The sequence below is a fragment of the Coregonus clupeaformis genome, chromosome 27, assembly GCF_020615455.1.
Source record: "Coregonus clupeaformis isolate EN_2021a chromosome 27, ASM2061545v1, whole genome shotgun sequence".
Lineage (NCBI taxonomy): Eukaryota > Metazoa > Chordata > Actinopteri > Salmoniformes > Salmonidae > Coregonus > Coregonus clupeaformis.
In genome coordinates, this window is record NC_059218.1 from 768,383 (window position 1) to 791,523 (window position 23,141).

Sequence of the window (23,141 nt, forward strand, 5' to 3'; positions counted from 1 at the left end):
GGGTTTTTTATTCTGGTAAGCCATATTATATTGTTAAAATTCCATAGGTGTTATTACTGTGTTAATTGACAAGGTGAATCAAGTGGACTACCTCTGGAACAGCTGGGAGTCCCTGAGGAGAGAATTGAGAACCACTAACTGATTTAGACAACCGTTCTCAAGTAACACAAGGCTATACATGAGTCTTTCACAAGACACCGTCACTGGCCATAGTTATAATATGGAATGGCATAACACAACACATTAGATAAACTGGAATGACACTCTAACTCACGGTTGCACAAAAAGAGCTGTATATTCGAATGAGCCGCCACCCCCATTTTAATTATCACTAAAAGAGCAAAGAACCCTTTTGAGTGAACTGTAAAGAACCATTGAAGAGCTCAAAAGGTTATTTGAGTAATTATTGTTCCACATAGAACCATCACCCTTCCCAAAGAACCCTTGAGGAACTATCATTTTTTTAGTGTGTAACTGTCTTTGTATTGGTAGTTTTGTCCTCAAGTGACTCTCAGGCCTCTGTTCCTTTGAGTAGCACTCGGGAGGAAGGATGCATTCATGAGAGAAATATTGTTTCTGTGGCCTTTCAACCTCTGACCTCAGGGATTTGTCATTGTTCAGTGGTGATGGAGAGACTCTTAATGGGAAGGGGAAACAAGAAACACTTTCGCCCCAGCAAACAAGCACCAGCATACACACACACACACACACGCACACAGACTCTCTCTATCACACACACATCTGCTGTCTCACTACTGCCCCAGAGAAAACACAAGAAAGCTGAGCTCTGAAGTGCTGTCACACACACACAGCACGCACACACACACCCCTGGGATGGACAAGGCTTTATGAGTTAGGTGCTGCCAGGTAAGAGAGTCTGCAGGGAGACTCTGGAGTTCTGCTGGAGTTTGATCTCTTATATCTCTTTCATACCAAGACGAAAACCCGCCAACTTAACCATGCCATTTAATTTTTTGAAGCCGGTACTTCAATTTCCGCCAAGGGAGGTAGACATGATTGCGGTATTAAATGGTAGAAAATATGCCAACTTTTTATTTATCATAACAGGAAAATGACAAGGTAATAGTTTTTTTTACAAGTATGACGCGCTAAAAATAGCTAACAGTAAGTTGTGAATGTGAAGAAATGATAGCAGTGCATTCTGTCTGAGTTTGATCTCTTATCTCTTTCATACCAAGATGAAAACCCGCCAACTTAACCATGCCATTTTCTTTTTTGAAGCCGGTACTTCAATTTCCGCCAAGGGAGGTAGACATGATTGCGGTATTAAATGGTAGAAAATATGCCAGGGGGGAAAAGGTTGTGCAACAATGCGCAAATGTCTGCATACTTGATCTGGGGAAACACTGGGGAAGTGCTTGGGCTCTAGTCGAAGAGTGAAGTTTGTCCGGCTCAGTAAAGCCTCAAACATAAATTGCAACAGTGAAATGGGATACTTCTATGTGAATTAATGAGGAGACAGAACACACCTCAATTCAAACTGTTGTTAGAAAATAAAACTTGTAAGAAAATATTTTTAAATTAACAAGTTGAAACATAGCCTATAGATAATTAGCAGGCAGCGTGTCTTGGTGTGAGGGCAGTGCGGGTTAACTGTCCTGTTGCGTAACGATCACATTTTGGAACAGTGAGTACATTCTGATATCACGCGCATAAAAAAACTCACGCTGGGGTGACCGTTAGAGATATTTGGAACTCACATGTGAAAAGGTTAAATCATGAACATTCTATTGTTGTCCGACATCAAAATTGTCCTTGTAGTTATGAAAAAGTATAAACACAAAAACGGCAGTCTGCATGACATCGCAGCTTCCTGGCCAAATAGCAACTTTACCTGATATTTTTTTCCAAATCTAATTAGGACATGTAAATTAACCAAAAGGCAACTAAAAGCAACTTTCTAGACAATGGTTTGGTTCATTGCAAGCTATCTAGCTGGATAGCCAGCTCATAATTACCAGAACATATCTGACAATGTTTTGAGTTTAACTGTAGCCAACTTTTTATTTATCATAACAGGAAAATTACAAGGTAATAGTTTTTTTTACAAGTATGACGCGCTAAAAATAGCTAACAGTAAGTTGTGAATGTGAAGAAATGATAGCAGTGCATTCTGTCTGAGAAATGTAGAACTTAATCAATGCTGGGATAGTCAGGTTACCATGACAATGGTCACAAAAACAGGGTCAAAGTTGAATGTCTCTTGCTCCCAGCCCTCCCCGTTGCCGGCTAAGCACTGGATGTATAAATGACAAATGACAACAAGAAAGAGGTAAAAATGGGACTGTTTGAAAGGGGATCATATCAACTTTATTTATTTATTTACAGGCAACACACCGTGAATCCTTTGTAAATTAGGTAATAGACTTCTTCTCACCTCTTTCCCTGTCCTCCCTCCCGCCTCTCCTCCATTTATTAACTCTGATCTGTTGAGCTGCACTTTCTTCTCTGGCTCACTCATCTCCCTCCCCCCCCTCTCTCTCTCTCTCTCTCTCTCCTCCCCCTCCCTCTTCACTCCCTCCTTCCTGTCTCCCTCCTGTCTCTCTGTATGGGAGGTGGTGGTGGTAGTGAGGTATAGTCTGGGTGATGGGATGTGACAGTAATATAGAAAGTGTCCCGCTTTTCCTCATTAGCACTGAAGCGAGGGAGGAGGGGGGCGGGCCGGAGGAGAGAGCGAACGAGGGAGGAGTGGTGGAGAGAGAGGGGGGAGGGGGGGTTGGAGCTCTTTTTAGGACCTTGTCTCAGAGTATTAGAGAGGCAGAGTGGGGTTCCTAATAATACTCTGTTATGAGACTGGTCTCAGCTGGCCTTGTGATTACACACACATGTTCACACCCGCGTTCACACACACACACACACACACAGACTGCCCTACCAAATGTTTCTGTATTCCTTGAGTATTGCTAGTCCATTCTAAGAACAACATGATTTAGATTAATCACAGCCCTGTTGCTAAGCTAGGATCAGACCATAGCATGTGTTGAACAGGTTCTGTTTTTATCCAGCATCCCTGTCTAACCCAGTCAGTACATTACTGGGTGAGTAGAGGGGTCATAGTTTGCTCCTGAGACACTGAATCTAAGCTACATGCCCCCCTCTCTCTCTCCCTCTTTCTTCCGTTCTCTGCACCCCCTCCCCTTTCTCATCCCCCTCTTTCTCTTCTGCCTTTGCTTTCTCATCTATCTCCTCTCTAATCGGTTATGAATTTGCCAGATAAGGCGATAAAGGGAAGAAAAAGGAAAGGGGTGGAGGGCAGACAGAGGAGGGAGGGAGATAGAGGGGTGGAGGTTGGAGAAGAGATCATAATTGGGCTGACATTGGGCTGACATTAAAGAAAAGAGAAGAACCCCTAGTCTAATGGTTGGCCGGGTGGCTGCCCATCCACGCAGGAAAGGTCAGGTATCCTCAGGCTACCTTGTGTGTGTGTGTGATCACTTATCCCTGCCAATTACCCCAGCAGCGGCTTGACCATTGTCACACCACCCAGAGATGTGCTGCTGCTGTGTGTTTGTGTGTGTGTGGTAAAAGTCTCTCTGATTGGCTTCCTGCTGCTAGGCTTTGATTTTCTGGGATAACATACTTAGAACCCTTTTCTCTTATTTCTGTCTGACTTGCTTTCTCTCTCTTTCTCCAAATTCTCTCTCTCTCACTCTCTCCTCTCTTTCTCCCTCTGTCTCTTCTCTGCCGCTCTCTCTTTCCTCATCTGTTCTTTAAAGACTACGGTACCACACTGTTTCTTCTCCTCTCTCCTCTCTTTCTACATCTGTCTCTTCTCTCCTCACCCTGCTGGCGTTCTCTGGTTAACAAGATGTCCAGGGACTTCACGGCCCTGTCATTTTCAGAGAGTTATTAAGATTTCTCGTTATTCCCTATGTGTGTCGCAGATACTTGGTTACAATTGAGTCACAAAATGGACATAACGGCATATTAGTTTGGTAAACTGCACACTGGCTGCATATCTAGGCTGTATCTGAAATGGCCCCATATTCCCTATTGGCCCTGGTCAAAAGTAGTGCACTATATAGGAAATAGGGTTCCATTTCAGAGGCAGCCTGCTTCCTGCTCTCATAGTATCTGGTTTGAGTGAGGTTCTGGAAGTGTTTAGGAAGTGTTTGCCAGGGCCATATGGGAGGGACCAGGAGGGTCCATGATATCTTTTCCTCTTCCCAGTTTTCCAATTATCCCTGGCCATGCAGATCCCAGCACATTTCACAGATCGACACACACGCTCCTCACACTAAACTGGGCTCACCACACACACACATACACACACGCAAATTCCCTCAACGAACAGCCCTGCTGCCACAGGCCATTTAGCCATCACCCACCCACAGTCATGTGCTAATAGCTCTACGCTTGTCCAGTAGAATGGTCCTGAGTTAGGTTAGTTAATACTGAATGGCTTTTGTTATTGATTTCGATATACAGTCGTGGTCAAAAGTTTTGAGAATTACACAAATACTAATTTTCACAAAGTCTGCTGCCTCAGTTTTGATGATGGCAATTTGCATATACTCCAGAATGTCATGAAGAGTGATCAGATGAATTGCAATTAATTGCAAAGTCCCTCTTTGCCATGAAAATGAACTTAATCCCCCAAAAAACATTTCCACTGCATTTCAGCCCTGCCACAAAAGGACCAGCTGCCATCATGTCAGTGATTCTCTTGTTAACACAGGTGTGATTGTTGACAAGGACAAGGCTGGAGATCACTCTGTCATGCTGATTGAGTTAGAATAACAGACTGGAAGCTTTAAAAGGAGGGTGGTGCTTGAAATCATTGTTCTTCCTCTGTTAACCCTGGTTACCTGCAAGGAAACACGTGCCATCATCATTGCTTTGCACAAAAAGGGCTTCACAGGCAAGGATATTGCTGCTAGTAAGATTGCACCTAAATCAACCATTTATCGGATCATCAAGAACTTCAAGGAGAGAGGTTGAATTGTTGTGAAGAAGGCGTCATGGCGCCCAAGAAAGTCCAGCAAGTGCCAGGACCGTCTATTAAAGTTGATTCAGCTGCGGGATCGGGGCACCACCAGTGCAGAGCTTGCTCAGGAATGGCAGCAGGCAGGTGTGAGTGCATCTGCACTCACAGTGAGGCGAATACTTTTGGAGGATGGCCTGGTGTCAAGAAGGGCAACAAAGAAGCCACTTTTCTCTAATGAATCCCCTTTCCGATTGTTTGGGGCATCCGGAAAATACCTTGTCCGGAGAAGACAAGGTGAGCGCTACCATCAGTCCTGTGTCATGCCAACAGTAAAGCATCCTGAGACCATTCATGTGTGGGGTTGCTTCTCAGCCAAGGGAGTGGGCTCACTCACAATTTTGCCTAAGAACACAGCCATGAATAAAGAATGGTACCAACACATCCTCCGAGAGCAACTTCTCCCAACCATCCAAGAACAGTTTGGTGACGACCAATGCCTTTTCCAGCATGATGGAGCACCTTGCCATAAGGCAAAAGTGATAACTAAGTGGATCGGGGAACAAAACATCGACATTTTGGGTCCATGGCCAGGAAACTCCCCAGACCTTAATCCCATTTGAGAACTTGTGGTTGATCCTCAAGAGGCGGGTGGACAAACAAAACCCCACAAATTCTGACAAACTCCAAGCATTGATTATGCAAGAATGGGCTGCCATCAGTCAGGATGTGGCCCAGAAGTTAATTGACAGCATGCCAGGGCGGATTGCAGAGTTCTTGAAAAAGAAGGGTCAACACTGCAAATATTGACTCTTTGCATAAACTTAATGTAATTGTCAATAAAAGCCTTTGACACATATGGAATGCTTGTAATTATACTTCAGTATACCATAGTAACATCTGACAAAAATATCTCATAACACTGAAACAGCGAACTTTGTGAAGACCAATACTTGTGTCATTCTCAAAACTTTTGACCACGACTGTACAGTTGAAGTCGGAAGTTTACATACACCTTAGCCAAATACATTTAAACTCAGTTTTTCACAATTCCTGACATTTAATCCTAGTAAAAAATCCATGTTTTAGGTCAGTTAGAGGATCACCACTTTATTTTAAGAATGTGAAATGTCAGAATAATAGTAGACATAATTATTTATTTCAGCTTTTATTTCTTTCATCACATTCCCAGTTGGTCAGAAGTTTACATACACTCAATTAGTATTTGGTAGCATTGCCTTTAAATTGTTTAACTTGGGTCAAATGTTTCGGGTAGCCTTCCACAAGCTATCCACAATAAGTTGGGTGAATTTTGGCCCATCCTCCTGACAGAGCTGGTGTAACTGAGTCAGGTTTGTAGGCCTCCATGCTCGCACACGCTTTTTCAGTTCTGCCCACACATTTTCTATAGGATTGAGGTCAGGGCTTTGTGATGGCCACTCCAATACCTTGACTTTGTTGGCCTTAAGCCATTTTGCCACAACTTTGGAAGTATGCTTGGAGTCATTGTCCATTTGGAAGACCCTTTTGCGACCAAGCTTTAACTTCCTGACTGATGTCTTGAGATGTTGCTTCAATATATCCACATAATTTTCTTTCCTCATGATGCCATCTATTTTGTGAAGTGCACCAGTCCCTCCTGCAGCAAAGCACCCTCACAGCATGATGCTGCCACCCCCGTGCTTCACGGTTGAGATGGTGTTCTTCGGCTTGCAAGCAGCCCCCTTTCTCCTCCAAAGATAATGTTTCATCAGACCAGAGGACATTTCTCCAAAAAGTACGATCTTTGTCCTCATGTGCAGTTGCAAACCGTACTCTGGCTTTTTTATAGCGGTTTTGGAGCAGTGGCTTCTTCCTTGCTGAGCGGCCTTTCAGGTTATGTCAATATAGGACTCGTTTTACTGTGTATATATATAGTTTTGTACCTGTTTCCTCCAGCATCTTCACAAGTTCCTTTGCTGTTGTTCTGGGATTGATTTGCACTTTTCGCACCAAAGTACGTTCATCTCTAGGAGACAGAACGCATTTCCTTCCTGAGCGGTATGACGGCTGCGTGGTCCCATGGTGTTTATTATTGCGTACTATTGTTTGTACAGATGACCGTGGTACCTTCAGGCGTTTGGAAATTGCTCCCAAGGATGAACCAGACTTGTGGAGGTCTACAATATTTTTTTCTGAGGTCTTGGCTGATTTCCTTTGATTTTCCCATGATGTCAAGCAAAGAGGCACTGAGTTTGAAGGTAGTCCTTGAAATACATCCACAGGTACACCTCCAATTGACTCAAATGATGTCAATTAGCCTATCAGAAGCTTCTAAAGCCATGACATCATTTTCTGGAATTTTCCAAGCTGTTTAAAGGCACAGTCAACTTAGTGTTTGTAAACTTCTGACCCACTGGAATTGTGATACAGTGAATTATAAGTGAAATAATCTGTCTGTAAACAATTGTTGGAAAAATTACTTGTGTCATGCACAAAGTAGATGTCCTAACCGACTTGCCAAAACTATAGTTTGTTAACAAGACATTTGTGGTGTGGTTGAAAAACGAGTTTTAATGACTCCAACCTAAGTGTATGTAAACTTCCGACTTCAACTGTACATCTCCATATTGCCATTACTGTGTGGGTGTGTGGGTGGGTGGGTGTTGTGGTACGTTCTAGATAATACAGACTCCTCCATGCCCGTGTCAGAGGAATGAGACAAACCATTATCACAGTGTGAGCCGTAATCACACCGCTATGGGCTGAGCTTGGCACTGTGACATACACACACAGTCTCACTTTCTCACTCGACTGCTAATAGGTATAGAAATGGACCGGAAAAAATACATTTTTTCTTTGTCAGTTTTATTTATTTATCACCATGTGAAATAAAACATAGGGCCATGGCGCCCTAGCAACAGCCTAAGCAGAGAGCTCCTGTACATTATGTAAATACTTTTGTAATTAATTCCTTTTTATGGCATTTTTTACCTACAATCTTTTTGTTTTAAGAATGTGTGGTAACCTGAGTGATGGGTTAGTTCTGTATGCAGTTGCCGATGCGGCCGTAAGGGACTCAACGCTGTAAAACAGGAAATATAGCAGTTCAGATTTACTTTGAGAAGGAGTCCATGTGCATTGTATGATTTTTAAGTAATTAATTTGCATTTACAGACCTCTACATGCTTTGTAAGTAGGAAAACCTGCAAAATCGGCAGTGTATCAAATACTTGTTCTCCCCACTGTACGTTTGTTTCATCACAAAACCGGAAAGCAACATCTGTCCGGTGAAGTCCACAAAGCAAATATTGCAAGTAACAAACCGTTATATGACCTACAGCATGGTGAAACAAGTTAATGTTTTCAACAGTTTACTAAACAACTACTGATTTAAAACCATGTAGTTACCACAAGTCAGCTCTGCTATTCCAGCACCATTTCAACTTAAACATTTAAACATAATCGAATCAATAAGGCTAAATATATACTTAGTTTAATACACTGAAAACAAACTTAAAGATACCCAAAACAGCTGAGCTCAGCTCAACACTGATTATTTTGTAATTGTTTTATCAAGGGAGGCCAAACGCTTGCTGGCATCAATCAATCAATTGACGGAAAATTATGAAAACACAGAGAGAGGAAAGTTTAAATGTATTATTATTATTGCTTCCCTTGGCATCCATGAATACACGCCACTGCAATTAATATAGCTAATTAATATCATAAGAATCCACCACAGCATTAAGACTGAAGCTGGCAAGTCATTTGTTTGTTTGGCTAGCTAGCTAACGTTTGCTGGCTAGCTGTTTTGATTCGAATGCCAGCCAGTGTCCGGAGGTCGAGGATGGAGAGAAGCCAAAAGCAAGACGTCAGAGGTGTGCAGCGATGAGGATCGTAGGGAGGACAAAGTTACAAGGCTGCTCTTTAATTATTATTGAAATGTGGTGTGCTTTCTGGCACAATGTTGTGACTGCCATAGCATCATCCAATAGAGTGCTTCATTTTGTTAGTAGTGAAGGAGTAGCTAGCTACCTACTTACTACAGAGTCCATGGACTGCAGTGGCTTAGCTCAAACTTCATCTGACTGAGTTCTACTACGGAAAAGCCAGAGACAGCGAAACACTCCACTTGATGCAACTATGACGTCATCTGAGCGCAACGTATTGTAATGACCTGACTAGATCATAAAATAACAACTGTCCAGACAGAGGATTGAGTTTACGAATGGACGGTTTATTAAACCAACTTTACACAGGCTACTGTTTGGCCGTAGCCCACGCCAAATAAATGAAAGATAACCCACAAGCCAATCGTGACCTTCTCTTGTGAAGCCCAGACGTAAAAAGAGAGAGAACAAAGGCTAAACCTGGTCTTAACTTCCAATGCTCCATCCCCCTGCCCAACCCCCTCCACGCCACTCCGCCAACCGCCAGGATGCCCGGCATCAGAACATTCCAGGCATTCCCGTGATTGGCAGATAGCAGGTTGATTGACATGTCGGACCCCGCGAACACTGGGTACTGGTAGGTACAACACAACCATCTACTAGCCTAACACATAACACACAGCTGTCTGTGCGGGTCGCTACACAGCCCCCCACCACAAAGTCCCTCGTCCCCGAGGGAACAAACAAAGTCTCTGAAGCAACCCGGAGGTCTCCTTTGCCTGCGTGGCTGTGATGGCCGCAGAGTGCCCCTCTGGGAACCAGGGGATGAAGGCAAGGACATGGGGGACAAGGAAGCGGGACGGGTAGCCACAGTCCGTGGCTCTGGGGAACCACGCGGTGACACAGGGGGAGTGGGCTGTCTGGAGCCTTGTCTGCGGCACCTGGGGGTGGGTGCCTGGAGAATGTCATTGCCAGAGAGGGGAATTGTGGGGGTTCCTGGGGTTTGGGGAGAAGAGGCCCCTCTATATGGGGCTAACCTGTCCCGGTGCAGTGTCACCTTTCTCCCCCTGGGAGGAAGCTGCACCCGGTAAACAACCTCCCCTACCCTCTCCAGGACACTGCAGGGTCCCACCCAGTGACTGTCCAACTTGGGGCATCTGCCTTTTTTTTCTTAGCGGGCTGTAGACCCAGACCAGCTCCCCAGCCACAAAGTGCCTTCCCCGGGTGTGCACGTCATAGTTCCTCTTCTGCCTCACACCTGCATTCAGCAGCTGCTCTCTTGCGAAGGTGTGGGCTGTCTCCAGGCGGTCCTGGAGTCTCCGGGCATACTCCGGCCCCGGGAAACATGAGGGCTATCCAGGGGCCGACCAAACGCCATCTCCGCAGGGGGTACGGATCTCTCTCCCCAGCATGAGGAGGGCAGGCGTGCAGGAGGTGGAGTCTTGGACAGCGGAGCGGCATGCCATGAGGACCATAGGCAGGTGCTTGTCCCAGTCACGCTGGTGTTTGGAAGAGACGATGGCCAGCTGCTGTCCAAGCGTTTTGTTGAAGCGCTCCACAAGGCCATCCCTTTGAGGATGGAGAGGAGTAGTGCGGGTCTTGTGCATACCCAGCCTCTCACACATGGTGGCGAACACACGGGACTCAAAGTTTCTGCCTTGGTCGCTGTGGATGGACTCTGCAGCTCCAAACCTGCTGAACATCCCCGCTGTCAGGGCGTCGACGATGGTCTCTGCCTCCTGGTCAGGCAGAGCATAGGCCTCGGGCCACTTTGTGAAATAGTCCATGGCCGTGAGCACCCAGCGGTTTCCACTGTCTGTGGTGGGGAACGGCCCAACTACATCCACTCCCACCCTCTCCATGGGAGCCCCCACTGGGAACTGTTGGAGCTGAGCATGAGAGCGGCCTGGGGGCCCTTTCTCGCTGTGCAGTTGTCACAGCGGCGGCAAAAGTCTTCCACATCCCTCTTGTGCTGCCCCCAGTAAAAGCCCTGACGGAGGCGGCGCAGTGTTTTTGTGACCCCAAAGTGTCCAGTCCCCACCCCCCCATGAGTACTCTGGAGCACAGCCTCCCGCAATGCTTTTGGGACCACCACCTGCCACTTCTCCTCCCCCGTAGCTGACTCCTTCCATGCCCGCTGTAACATGCCATCAGCCAGCCGCAGTCGCTCAAACTTTGACCACAACCCTTTGGTCGCGAGTGAGAGCGCTGTCACCTCTTCCCATGGTGGCCTCACCTGCGCCTCTACCCACTGTAGCACTGGCTGTAGGTCTGTGTCCCGTCCCTGCTGCTGCCCCCATTCAGCCACGTCGACAGTCTGCAGCTCACAGCAGACAGGCCCGCTCGCCCGACACACTGTGGCACAGACCCCCTCCTCTGCACACAGCTCTCTCTCCCGTCCCTCTCTCCGTTCACAGTGGCGGCAGCCGTCTGCAGTACAGGGCCGACGGGACATGGCGTCGGCGTTGGAGTGGCGTGCCCCTGCCCTGTGCACCACCGTGAAGTCATACGGCTGAAGCTCCTCCAACCAGCGTGCCACCTGCCCCTCTGGCTCTCTGAAAGACATGAGCCACTGGAGAGCAGAGTGGTCAGTCCTTACAGTAAAGGGCAGACCACCCAGGTAGTACTTGAAGTGTTTGACGGAAGCCACAACAGCCAAGAGCTCCCTCGGGTGACACAGTAGCGGCGCTCATGTTTGTCAAATGTTTTGCTGAAGTACGCCACCGCTCTCTCCCCCTCTGGCCCCACCCTGGCCAGCACCCCACCCATGCCCACATTGCTCGCGTCTGTGTCCAGGATAAAGGGCAATGTGAGGTCAGGGGGCGAGCACGGGGCCTCGATCAGTGCACGTTTGAGGGTGTTGAACGCCTCCTCACACTCCACTGTCCAAGTGAAAGCCTTGTCCTTCGGCAGCAGGCGGTTCAGTGGAGCAGCAACGCTTGAGAAGCCCCGTACAAACCTCCTGTAGTACGAGGCCAGGCCCAGGAAGCTCTTCAGCTGACGCTGGTCGGTGGGGGGTGGGCCAGTCTCTGACAGCCGCTACCTTGTCCTCCATGGTGCTGATCCCCTCCTTCCCCACTCGGTGGCCCAAGAAGGACACCTCTCTCCTCATGAAGTGGCACTTCTCGGGGTGGAGCTTCAGACCTGCGGCAGCCACCCTCTCCAGCACACACCGTAGCGCCCCCAGGGCTGACTGGAAGGAGCTGCCATGGGCCAGGATGTCATCGAGGTATACCAGACACTGCTGTCCGGGGATGCCATCCAGCACCCTGTCCATCAAACGCTCAAAAGTAGCTGGAGCGTTGCACAGGCCAAAGCACAGGACCTTGAACTGCCAGTGTCCTCTGTTAGTGGAGAACGCAGTTTTGGCTCTGGCCTCTGGGGAGAGGGGCACCTGCCAGTAGCCACTGCGGAGGTCTAGTGAGGAGAACCAGGAGGACCCCCTAACCAGGTCCAGCGACTCATCGATACGTGGTATGGGGTATGAGTCCTTCCTGGTTACCTCATTCAGCCGCCTGTAGTCCGCACAGAACCTCAGCTTGCCCCCTTCTTCGGAACCATGACGACTGGCGCCGCCCAGGTGCTGTCTGAGGGCTCAATGAAGTCTGCCCGCTGCATCTCCAACACAGCCTTGTCTGCCGCCTCCTGGCGTGCCAGCGGGATACGGCGGGGACGCATCTTGATAGGTCGAGCATCACCTGTGTCGATCTCATGCTGCACCAGATGAGTCTGACCCACCTCTTCCTCACTCAGCGCAAAGCTGTCTCTGAATTCAAACAGCAACTGCCTCAACCGTTCCTGCTGCTCGGGGTCAAGACCAACACAGTTCCTCCCCCATATCTCCCTCACTGCAGACAGTGTCCTCTCCCCTCCCATCTGGGGTAGCTGGGCTGGGGGCGCGGCCCGGGCTCACAGAGGACTGTGTCGTGGAGGTAGCTGGGGGAATGTAACGCAACGCCGTAGGTGACAGGGGGGCTGGGGAAAAGTCACACCCAGATGTGGGGGAGGGGGGCAGCCATGAGTCTCTGCTGCTTTAACTGTTGGAGTAAAGGGTTTGTTGGGTTGAGTGAATGTGACATTAGGGGCCATGGTGACCTCCGGCCCTCCCTGGAAGCTCAGTGTGCCCCTATTTAGGTCTAACTGGCAGCCTGTGCTCCTAAGAAAGTCCAACCCCAGGATACAAGGGTCCTGCACAGCCGCCACCCACACAGGATGACGCACAGTCCTGCCCCCTACTGTCAGAGTCATTATTCCCTTCCCTTTCATGGGTGCCAGCTCACCTGTGACTGTGCGGAGCTGCACAGTTGTAGGCTCACACTGAGTCCAACCTGGCACAATATCTGGCCTCACCAGGGTTACTGTGGACCCAGTGTCCACCAGGGCGGAGCAGGGCACCCCCCTCCACAGTGACAGGGACATGACAAAAGTCCCCAACACAGGTCCGGCCCACCACAACAACAGGCTCCATCCGCTTGCCCTCGTCTGCTTCTGGGGGAAGTGGAGCCTTGCTTCCCCGTCTGTGCCGGTGGGCTCCTCCTGAAGAAGATGGTGGTTGGGATAGAAAGCCAGGGGTCCGCACTACCCGGTCTATGCGGACCCCGAGCCGTTTCCCTGAGCTCTGGGGGACATGGGGCAATCTCGGCGCAGATGGCCTGGCTGGCCACAACCCCAGCAGACCCTGGGACCAGGGCGTGTGTTTCGTGCCGCCTGTAGCGACACAGCACGAATGAGTTCTGTCATTTCAGCCACCCATGCAGGCTTTTCCGGCTCCGGGCTGCTCTGCCCCCCAGCTCGCACAGAGGGTCTGTCTCCCTGCACCCCCACCAAAGCCCCCAGCTGAAGCCCCAGCCCACACCAGCTCCCTCTCCAAAGCCATCTCCAAGGCTACCTGCAATGACTCAGGATGAGCCAGCTGGGTCTGTATGCGCAGCTCCGTAGGAGAGAGCGCCTGTATGAACTGGTCCCGTGCTAGCTCGCTCTGCACGGAGGGGGGCATGTGAGCATATGCCCGCCGAGAGAGGCTCTCAATGTCATTAGCTAGCACCCGTAGAGGCTCTCCAGGCTGCCTGCGTCTATTACTCAGTTCGGAGCGCAGTAGCCCGGGCTGTACACACTGTCCATAGCGCCTCCTCAGTGCTCCCACTAAAGCACCATAATCACGTCTGTCCTCGGGGCTAATCAATATCAAACAGGCCAGAGCTTCATCCGTGAGGCATAAAGCCAACTGCAGTGCCCTATCTTCATCCGACCACCCCCTAAAATGAGCTAACAGTTCAAACTGAGCATGAAAAGCTTCCCAATCCGCCTTACCGGAATACTTCGGGGGTCTTAACGGATACGGACGCAGCCGGGAACTGGGCGCCGCCATGTTTGTTTACATCCTGAGCCCCAGATTCCTCGTCCCGCCGCGTCGACGTCACCCCTTCGGTCCGCCCACCAGAATCCGCGCGAAACACAGTCGACGAAGCACTCATGCCCGCTTCAGCCGCCATCACTCTAACGTCCTCCCTCAAGCGGCCTCTGGGCTCCGATGCCCTGGCGATCTCCTCAGCCAGAACCCCCGACGTCCATGCACACGCACCTCCTTGGCCATAATCGTCCCCTACCTCCACCTTCACTTTCGGATTCCCTCGAAGCATCTTCAACCCCCGTTCTCACCTACGGTAGCTAGCCACAGAAGTCAGCTAGCTAGCTGGCTAACTTTTTATCAACGTTTTTACTTCTGACACCAATGTAATGACCTGACTAGATCATAAAAGAACAACTGTCCAGACAGAGGATTGAGTTTACGAATGGACGGTTTATTAAACCAACTTTACACAGGCTACTGTTTGGCCGTAGCCCACGCCAAATAAATGAAAGATAACCCACAAGCCAATAGTTACCTTCTCTTGTGAAGCCCAGACGTAAAAAGAGAGAGAACAAAGGCTAAACCTGGTCTTAACTTCCAATGCTCCATCCCCCTGCCCAACCCCCCTCCACGCCACTCCGCCAACCGCCAGGATGCCCGGCATCAGAACATTCCAGGCATTCCCGTGATTGGCAGATAGCAGGTTGATTGACATGTCGGACCCCGCGAACACTGGGTACTGGTAGGTACAACACAACCATCTACTAGCCTAACACATAACACACAGCTGTCTGTGCGGGTCGCTACAGTATGTTGTTTGTTGTTGAACGCTGAACGCTGAAAGCTGAACGAGAGACCAGGGTTTATTGTTTTTGTAAAGCTGACAGTGTTTTTATATACTTTTATTTTATTTTGGATACTGCCGCTCTTCCCAGTAAAGCATTAAAAACAATCAAGCAACCGAGAAAAATGCTAAAGATAGACCATATTAACATATGCAGCCTGAGAAACAAGGTCCATGAAGTCAATAACTTGCTTGTAACAGATGACATTCATATTCTGACTATCTCTGAAACTTACTTAGATAATACCTTTGATGATACAGTGGTAGCAATACATGGTTATAATATCTACCCACATCTACTGACATCTACTGACAGAGTGGCGTGGGGCGAACCCACAATGATAGTAAAAAAACTTTGGAGCACCTTAAATGAAATTTTGGGGAAAAAAGGAAAACTCGGCTCTGTCATTCATTGAATCAGATGGCTCATTCATCACAAAACCCACTGATAATGCCAACTACTTTAATGACTTCTTCATTGGCAAGATAAGCAAACTTAGGTATGACATGCCAGCAACAAACGCTGACACTACACATCCAAGTATATCTGACCAAATTATGAAAGACAAGAATTGTACTTTTGAATTCAGTAAAGTCAGTTTGGAAGAGGTGAAAAAAGTATTGTTGTCTATCAACAATGACAAGCCACCGGGGTCTGACAATCTGGATGGAAAATTACTGAGGATAATAGTGGACGATATTGCCACTCCTATTTGCCACATCTTCAATTTAAACCTCTAGAAAGTGTGTGCCCTCAGGCCTGGAGGGAAGCTAAAGTCATTCCGCTACCCAATAATAGTAAAGCCCCCTTTACTGGCTCAAATAGCCGACCAATCAGTCTGTTACCAACCCTTAGTAAACTTCTGGAAATAATTGTGTTTGACCAGATACAATGCTATTTCACAGTAAACAAACTGACAACAGACTTTCAGCACAGTTATAGGGAAGGACACTCAACAAGCACAGCACTTACACAAATTACTGATGATTGGTTGAGAGAAATTGATGATAAAATGATTGTGGGGGCTGTCTTGTTAGACTTCAGTGCAGCTTTTGACATTATCGATCATAGTCTGCTGCTGGAAAAACGTATGTGTTATGGCTTTATACACCCTGCTATATTGTGGATAAAGAGTTACTTGTCTAACAGAACACAGAGGGTGTTCTTTAATGGAAGCCTCTCAAACATAATCCAGGTAGAATCAGGAATTCCGCAGGGTAGCTGTTTATGCCCCTTACTTTTTTCCATCTTTACTAATGACAGGCCACTGGCTTTGAGTAAAGCCAGTGTGTCTATGTATGCGGATGACACAACACTATACACATCAGCTACTACAGCAACTGAAATAACTGTAACACTTAACAAAGAGCTGCAGTTAGTTTCGGAATGGGTAGCAAAGAATAAGTTACTCTTAAATATTTCCAAAACTAAAAGCGTTGTATTTGGGACAAGTCATTCACTAAACCCTAAACCTCAACTACATCTCGTAATGAATAATGTGGAAATTGAGCAAGTTGAGGTGACTAAACTGCCTGGAGTAACCCTGGATTGTAAACTGTCATGGTCAAAACATATTGATACAACAGTTGCTAAGATGGGGAGAAGTCTGTCCACAATAAAGCGCTGCTCTGCCTTCTTAACAACACTATCAACAAGGCAGGTCCTACAGGCCCTAGTTTTGTCGCACCTAGACTACTGTTCAGTAGTGTGGTCAGGTGCCACAAAGAGGGACTTGGGGTTGGCTCAGAACAGGGCAGCACTGCTGGCCCTTAAAAGTACACGGAGAGCTAACATTAATGACATGCATGTCAATCTCTCATGGCTCAAAGTGGAAGAGAGATTGACTTGATCACTACTAGTTTTTGTAAGAGGTGTTGACAAGCTGAATGTACCGAGCTGTCTGTTTAAAATAGACATGCCACCAGAGGTCTCTTCACAGTCCCCAAGTCCAGAACAAACTATGGGAGGCGCACAGTACTGCATAGAGCCATGACTACATGGAACTCTATTCCACATCAGGTAACTGATGCAAGCAGTAGAATCAGATTTTTTTTTTAACAGGTAAAAACACACCTTATGGAACAACGGGGACTGTGACAAGACACACACAAAGGTACAGACACATGTATACGCACACATTGTGATATTGTTGTATGGTGGTATTAAACATTTTGTATTGTAGTTATGTAGTGGTGTAATAATGTTATATGGTGTACTGTTTTATCTTTTGTTTTATATGTAATGTAAGTGCTTTAATATGTTTGGACCCCCAGGAAGAGTAGCTACATTGGCAGCAGCTAATGGTGATCCCTAATGAATACAAAATACACCTTGATGAGACCACGCTTCCTGCCTGCCTATGGACTTTCCCTCCCCACTTGACCACCTCCCTCAGATGATAACTCAAGCCATTAACTTTCTAATGACTGTCCATCTCATGATGTTGTGATGTTGTTTTTCTAAATTACTTGTCTTTTTTTTGTTTGCTTTGAAGCGCTTTGAGATTCTGTGAAAAGTGCTATATAAGTTGAATAAATTGTTATTGTTATTATAAAAAAAATTCTCATTGATCTACACACAATACCCCATAATGACAAAGCGAAAACAGGTTTTTAGACATTTTTGCAAATGCATTAAAGTAAAAAAACAGAAATACCTTATTTACATAAGTATTCAGACCCTTTACTATGAGACTCGAAATTGAGCTCAGGTGCATCCTGTTTCCATTGATCATCCTTGAGATGTTTCTACAACTTGATTGGAGTCCACCTGTGGTAAATTCAATTGATTTGACATGATTTGGAAAGGCACACACCTGTCTATATAAGGTCCCACAGTTGACAGTGCATGTCAGACCAAAAACTAAGCCATGGGGTCGAAGGAATTGTCCGTAGAGGTCTGAGACAGGATTGTGTCAAGGCACAGATCTGGGGAAGGATACCAACACATTTCTGCAGCATTAAAGGTCCCCAAGAACACAGTGGCCTCCATCATTCTTAAATGGAAGAAGTTTGGTACCACCAAGACTCTTCCTAGAGCTGGCCGCCTGGCCAAACTGAGCAATCAGGGAGGTGAACAAGAACCCGATGATCACTTTGACAGAGCTCCAGAGTTCCTCTGTGGAGATGGGAGAACCTTCCAGAAGGACAACCATCTCTGCAGAACTCCACCAATCAGGCCTTTATGGTAGGGTGGCCAGACGGAAGCCACTCCTTAGTAAAAGGCACATGACAGCCCCCATCGAGTTTGCCAAATGGCACCTAAAGCCTCTCAGACCATGAGAAACAAGATTCTCTGGTCTGATGAAACCAAGATTGAACTCTTTGGCCTGAATGCCAAGTGTCACGTCTGGAGGAAACCTGGCACCATCCCTATGGTGAAGCATGGTGGTGGCAGCATCATGCTGTGGGGATGTTTTTCAGCAGCAGGGACTGGGAGACTAGTAAGGATCGAGGGAAAGATGAACGGAGCAAAGTACAAAGAGATCCTTGATGAAAACCTGTTCCAGAGTGCTCAGGACTGTGCAGCGATGCTCCCCATCCAACCTGACAGAGCTTGAGAGGATCTGCAGAGAAAAATGGGAGAAACTCCCCAAATACAGTTGTGCCAAGCTTGTAGCATCATACCCAATAGACTCAAGGCTGTAATCGCTGCCAAAGGTGCTTCAACAATACTTATGTAAATGTGATATTTCAGTTTTTTATTTTTAATAAATGTACACTCAAAACAAAAATTGTTTTTGCTTTGTAATTATGCGGTATTGTGTGTAGATTGATGAGGGGGAAAAAACAATTTAATCAATTTTAGAATAAGGCTGTAACGTAACAATATGTGGAAAAAGTAAATGGGTCTGAATACTTTTCCGAATGCGCATTATGCATTTATCCCCAGCATTGCTTTGACCATTAGGAGTTGCAGTGTCTTCTGGGAGTTGTAGTCTCATCTCAACATGTTCTCTCTTCCTGTTTTGCTGTAGGACTTCCTGACTGACCTGATGATGTCAGAGGTGGACCGGTGTGGGGAGAACGAGCATCTGATCTTCAGAGAGAACACCCTGGCCACCAAGGCTATAGAGGAGTACCTCAAACTAGTGGGGCAGAAGTACCTGCAGGACGCACTTGGTAAGTCTGTCTGTCTGTATCTATCTGTCTGTTTATCTGCCTATTTTTCTGAATATCTGCCTGCCTGTCTGCCTGCCTACCTGCCTGCCTGCCTGCCTGCCTGCCTGCCTGCCTGCCTACCTGCCTGCCTGCCTGCCTGCCTGCCTGCCTGCCTTCTCCAGCCTCTCTATGTCTTCAGTTATAGGAGAGGAGAGATAAAGCTATTGGAGACGGTGTATGTGATAGGATCTGCTGTACAGAAGGGGAGGATGGGGCTGTAGATATGGTCTTTGTATTCAGCTGTAGGAGATGGCTGTAGAGATGACTGCTCCAGTCTGTGGACCGTGACATTTTCCTCCAGCACAGCACACTCTCTGGAGGAGAGAAAATTAATACTGTTTATCTCTCTATTGCCTGCCTTCAAGTCTTCACACTATTTGACCGCTCTTTAGACTCTTCCCAGCTAGCACATTTGGTTCCTTGGAAGTTGTCGGAATGTACGTTTTTGGTTTCCCATTGGTTCTGGGAACGAAGCCATATGTTTCCTGACTGGTAAAACTGAAAGTTTATCATACGTTCTGAGAACGGGAGTGAAAATTTCACCTATTCTGGGAACTTACATTTTTAGGTTGCAGGGAGGTTCTGAGAACGTTTTACCATGGTTCTCTGAAAGTTTTCCTGGGAGGTTTTATTAACGTTCTGAGAACGGAAATTAAAGTTTATTTTAAGGTAATTAAATAACGTTCTGAGAACATGTTTCAATAAGACTTTTAATGAAACTACTGGCTTAGTTTGGGTTAACTGTTTTGAACTTTGCTTATGCATTAATCATACAAACACATTTCTTTTTTATTGTGGCACTGCATCAGTGAGATTAAAATCTATGATCTTCTGTTCTCTATCCATGGAATTAGTCCACTTCGCCACCAGGATGGAGCTAGCATGCCATGTTTTTTTAAACTCATTTAGTCTATTCAAACAGACCCCATTTAAAAGAAAACAAGCACCCATTAAAATGGAACTGACAGCGTTTTAGCAACATGAAATCTTATTCGAATCTGTTCATATACACCCCCAGGAAGAATATGACACCTTTTTTACATTTTCTGACAAGCAAGCACTTACAATGTTTAGGAATGACATAGAGTAAGGCAAATTCTATAGCAATATGGAGGGGGATAGTGGCCGTGCGTCTGGACAATTAATAGAAACTGCAGTAAATAAAGACTAATAAAAACATCTGTCACGCAGGCCTGCCATCATTCACTTTGAAATGGACAGTGTGTTTACAGCCAGTAGCAAGTTCATCGTGACTTTAGATCATTAGAACGCATACGCCAAAAGCCACCTGAATGGATTTCTGCAAATATGTAAATCCCACGGGAGTCCTCTTACATTTGGGAACTTTACAGTCCTATTGATCAAACAACCATGAAAAGTTAGGCTCTCTCTCCCTCAGTTATGCACATCAACAACAACAAGATCAACAACTAATGCTAGCCAGAGTGAGATGAGCTAAAATCTAACAAGGGAACATTAGATAAACCCTCTCAAACTTTTTCAGCTACTTAGCCGTCAAAATTGCACTGATAAACGATGGGGAATGGTTGCCTGCTCGACCTTCTGCAGCTTGCCTGCCAATGCATGCTTGTCCCAACTCACGTATCGATGCAAAATATATTTGATTGACAACTAAGGGTGCGTTCGTAAATTGCCTCTAGTGTGTCAGAGTGCGCTTTTGGTCGTTCGTAAATTCAGAGCGTTGTCAGATTGTCTGTTCATAAATTCTGTGTATTTTGCTCTCCGAGCGTTCAGAGCTCACACCGCACTATTGACACGGGATGCTCTGGCCGAGGAGTAAGGTTGATTCGAGCATTCCTCACAATGGCAGTCAAGCACCGGCTAAAGTTGGCTAGCTTGCTAGCTACTTCCAGAAACAAATGACAGAACACCTCACTCTGACCATTTTACTCGCCCTAGCAGAGCTGGTTAGGCTGTTTACATATTTTTACATTTTACATTTTAGTCATTTAGCAGACGCTCTTATCCTGAGCGACTTACAGTTAGTGAGTGCATACATTATTTTTTATTTTATCATACTGGTCCCCCGTGGGAATTGAACCCACAACCCTGGCGTTGCAAACGCCATGCTCTACCAACTGAGCTACATCCCTGCCGGCCATTCCCTCCCCTACCCTGGACGACGCTGGGCCAATTGTGCGCCGCCCCAATTGGCCCAGCGTCGTCATGAGTACATGTTATCTAGAGCGTTAGTGACTAACTGTGCTGCTGGCAACAATTAATAATAACAATAATAATTACTTTTTTTGCCAACAAAGTTCATATTCAGCAGGTGTTGCGTGTTCGTAAATTCATCCATTATTCAGCACTCTGGCACACTCAGACGAGAGTGCTCGGAAATCAGTAGGTAGCCAGAGTGAATTTTCTAACGCAAGAGATATGCTATCTGGATTATGCTAATTTAGCTAGCTAGCAAAGTGATTGACATTTCTTGCTAGCTAACCAAATGACACCTACATCTCTAGCTGTAGCCACCAGAAAAAATTATGAGGGGGAAAAGTCGGTCACTCACCTACTCCTCCAATTACATGACATCCTCCCAGCAGCTAGCTAGCTAACGTTAGGCTCTGTGTTTCTAGCTTGCTAAATAAATAGCTAAACAGATATGCAAGCCTATTAGCCATGTTGACTGACTTATGATCATTGCGCTTGGTAGTTTGATTGTATTGACATTCCTAGCCTTAGTTACATTTGTCTGTTTTTGTCCAAAATATTGAGTAATTGAAACTGAAACAGTGCAACCCGAATGGGTGGAGGCAGCAAACAATATACAAGCCAGCTGTGATTTACAACCTGATAGCAATATTTTATATTGATCATTTTGTCTGATATTATGATTGTCTGTTTGTTTCATATCTGCAAAGTAGCTAAAACGCTGCCAGTTCCACTTTAAGATCAGGTGTGGCCAATTAGTAGGCGTGGCCAACACACCTCAACACACTTAACACAATAGAGGATAGAGAGAGTTTTTTGATGCTGAGAGGAACGGGATGTATATGTTTTAAAATAACATTTTTAGAACGTTCTCTGCACATTACTAAAGTTTTCTTGTGGTTTTTATGGAAAGTTTTCTTAACGTTCCGGAACAATTTGAGAACATGACTTTTATAGAACCATGAGGAAACCTGTAGGAAACTTTATGCTGAAGTACTGAAATTCCCACAGAAGAACGTTGTTTCTTAACATTCTCTGAAATATTTGAGAACATTCTCAATGTCAAACCAGTTGGAGAACATTCCTAGAACATTACCAAAATTGAAATTATATGTAACCATCTTTGAACTTTTAGGAAATGTTCTGTTAAAGTAATGAAATACCCCCCCAAAAAAATAAAAATTGTCAAGTTCCTTAAATGTGCTGAGAATGTTCCAAAGCCAAGCAACTATCCTGCACCACTCCCAAAAAGTTGTGGGAAGGTTGTATGCTAAATAAAAAATTATCATTGGACAACCATGCTCTCACCAAGCTCTAAGAAACCATATGGTTCTCAGAATGTTATGTGCTAGCTGGGTTTTTTCTCACTCTCTCTTTATCTCTCTCTCAACCCTATTTTTTCCCAATCTGTCCCTCCACCCATAATTTTTTTCCACTCTTTCTTCATCCATCCATTCTTAATACAGAGACTGTGTGTTATCGTAAATAGTCAAACTTGTTCTGGGTCATTAGGTCATAGTAAAGAGCTTACTGAGCTGTAGTAGAGGTCAGAGGTCATTGAGCTGTAGTGGAGGTCAAAGGGCAGAGAAGGCCCAACCCTCCTGTACACAGAACTCTCTCTCTCTCTCTCTCTCTCTCTCTCTCTCTCTCTCTCTCTCTCTCTCTCTCTCTCTCTCTCTCTCTCTCTCTCTCTCTCTCTCTCTCTCTCTCTCTCTCTCTCTCTCTCTCTCTCTCTCTCTTCTCTCTCTCTCTCTCTCTCTCTCTCTCTCTCTCTCTCTCTCTCTCTCTCTCTCT

General features: G+C 46.3%; 1 protein-coding gene across 4 annotated transcripts in view; it reads left to right on the forward strand.

Annotated features, from left to right (window-relative positions):
* LOC121541499 (disabled homolog 2-interacting protein) overlaps positions 1–23,141 on the forward strand; it is a 202,119-nt gene that overhangs the window by 159,165 nt on the left and 19,813 nt on the right. For all 4 annotated transcript variants that reach the window (XM_041850560.1, XM_041850557.1, XM_041850559.1 and 1 more), the window contains one exon: positions 18,989–19,133. In XM_041850560.1, the coding sequence (XP_041706494.1) occupies positions 18,989–19,133 (145 nt within the window). The remainder of the gene's footprint in view (positions 1–18,988; positions 19,134–23,141) is intronic.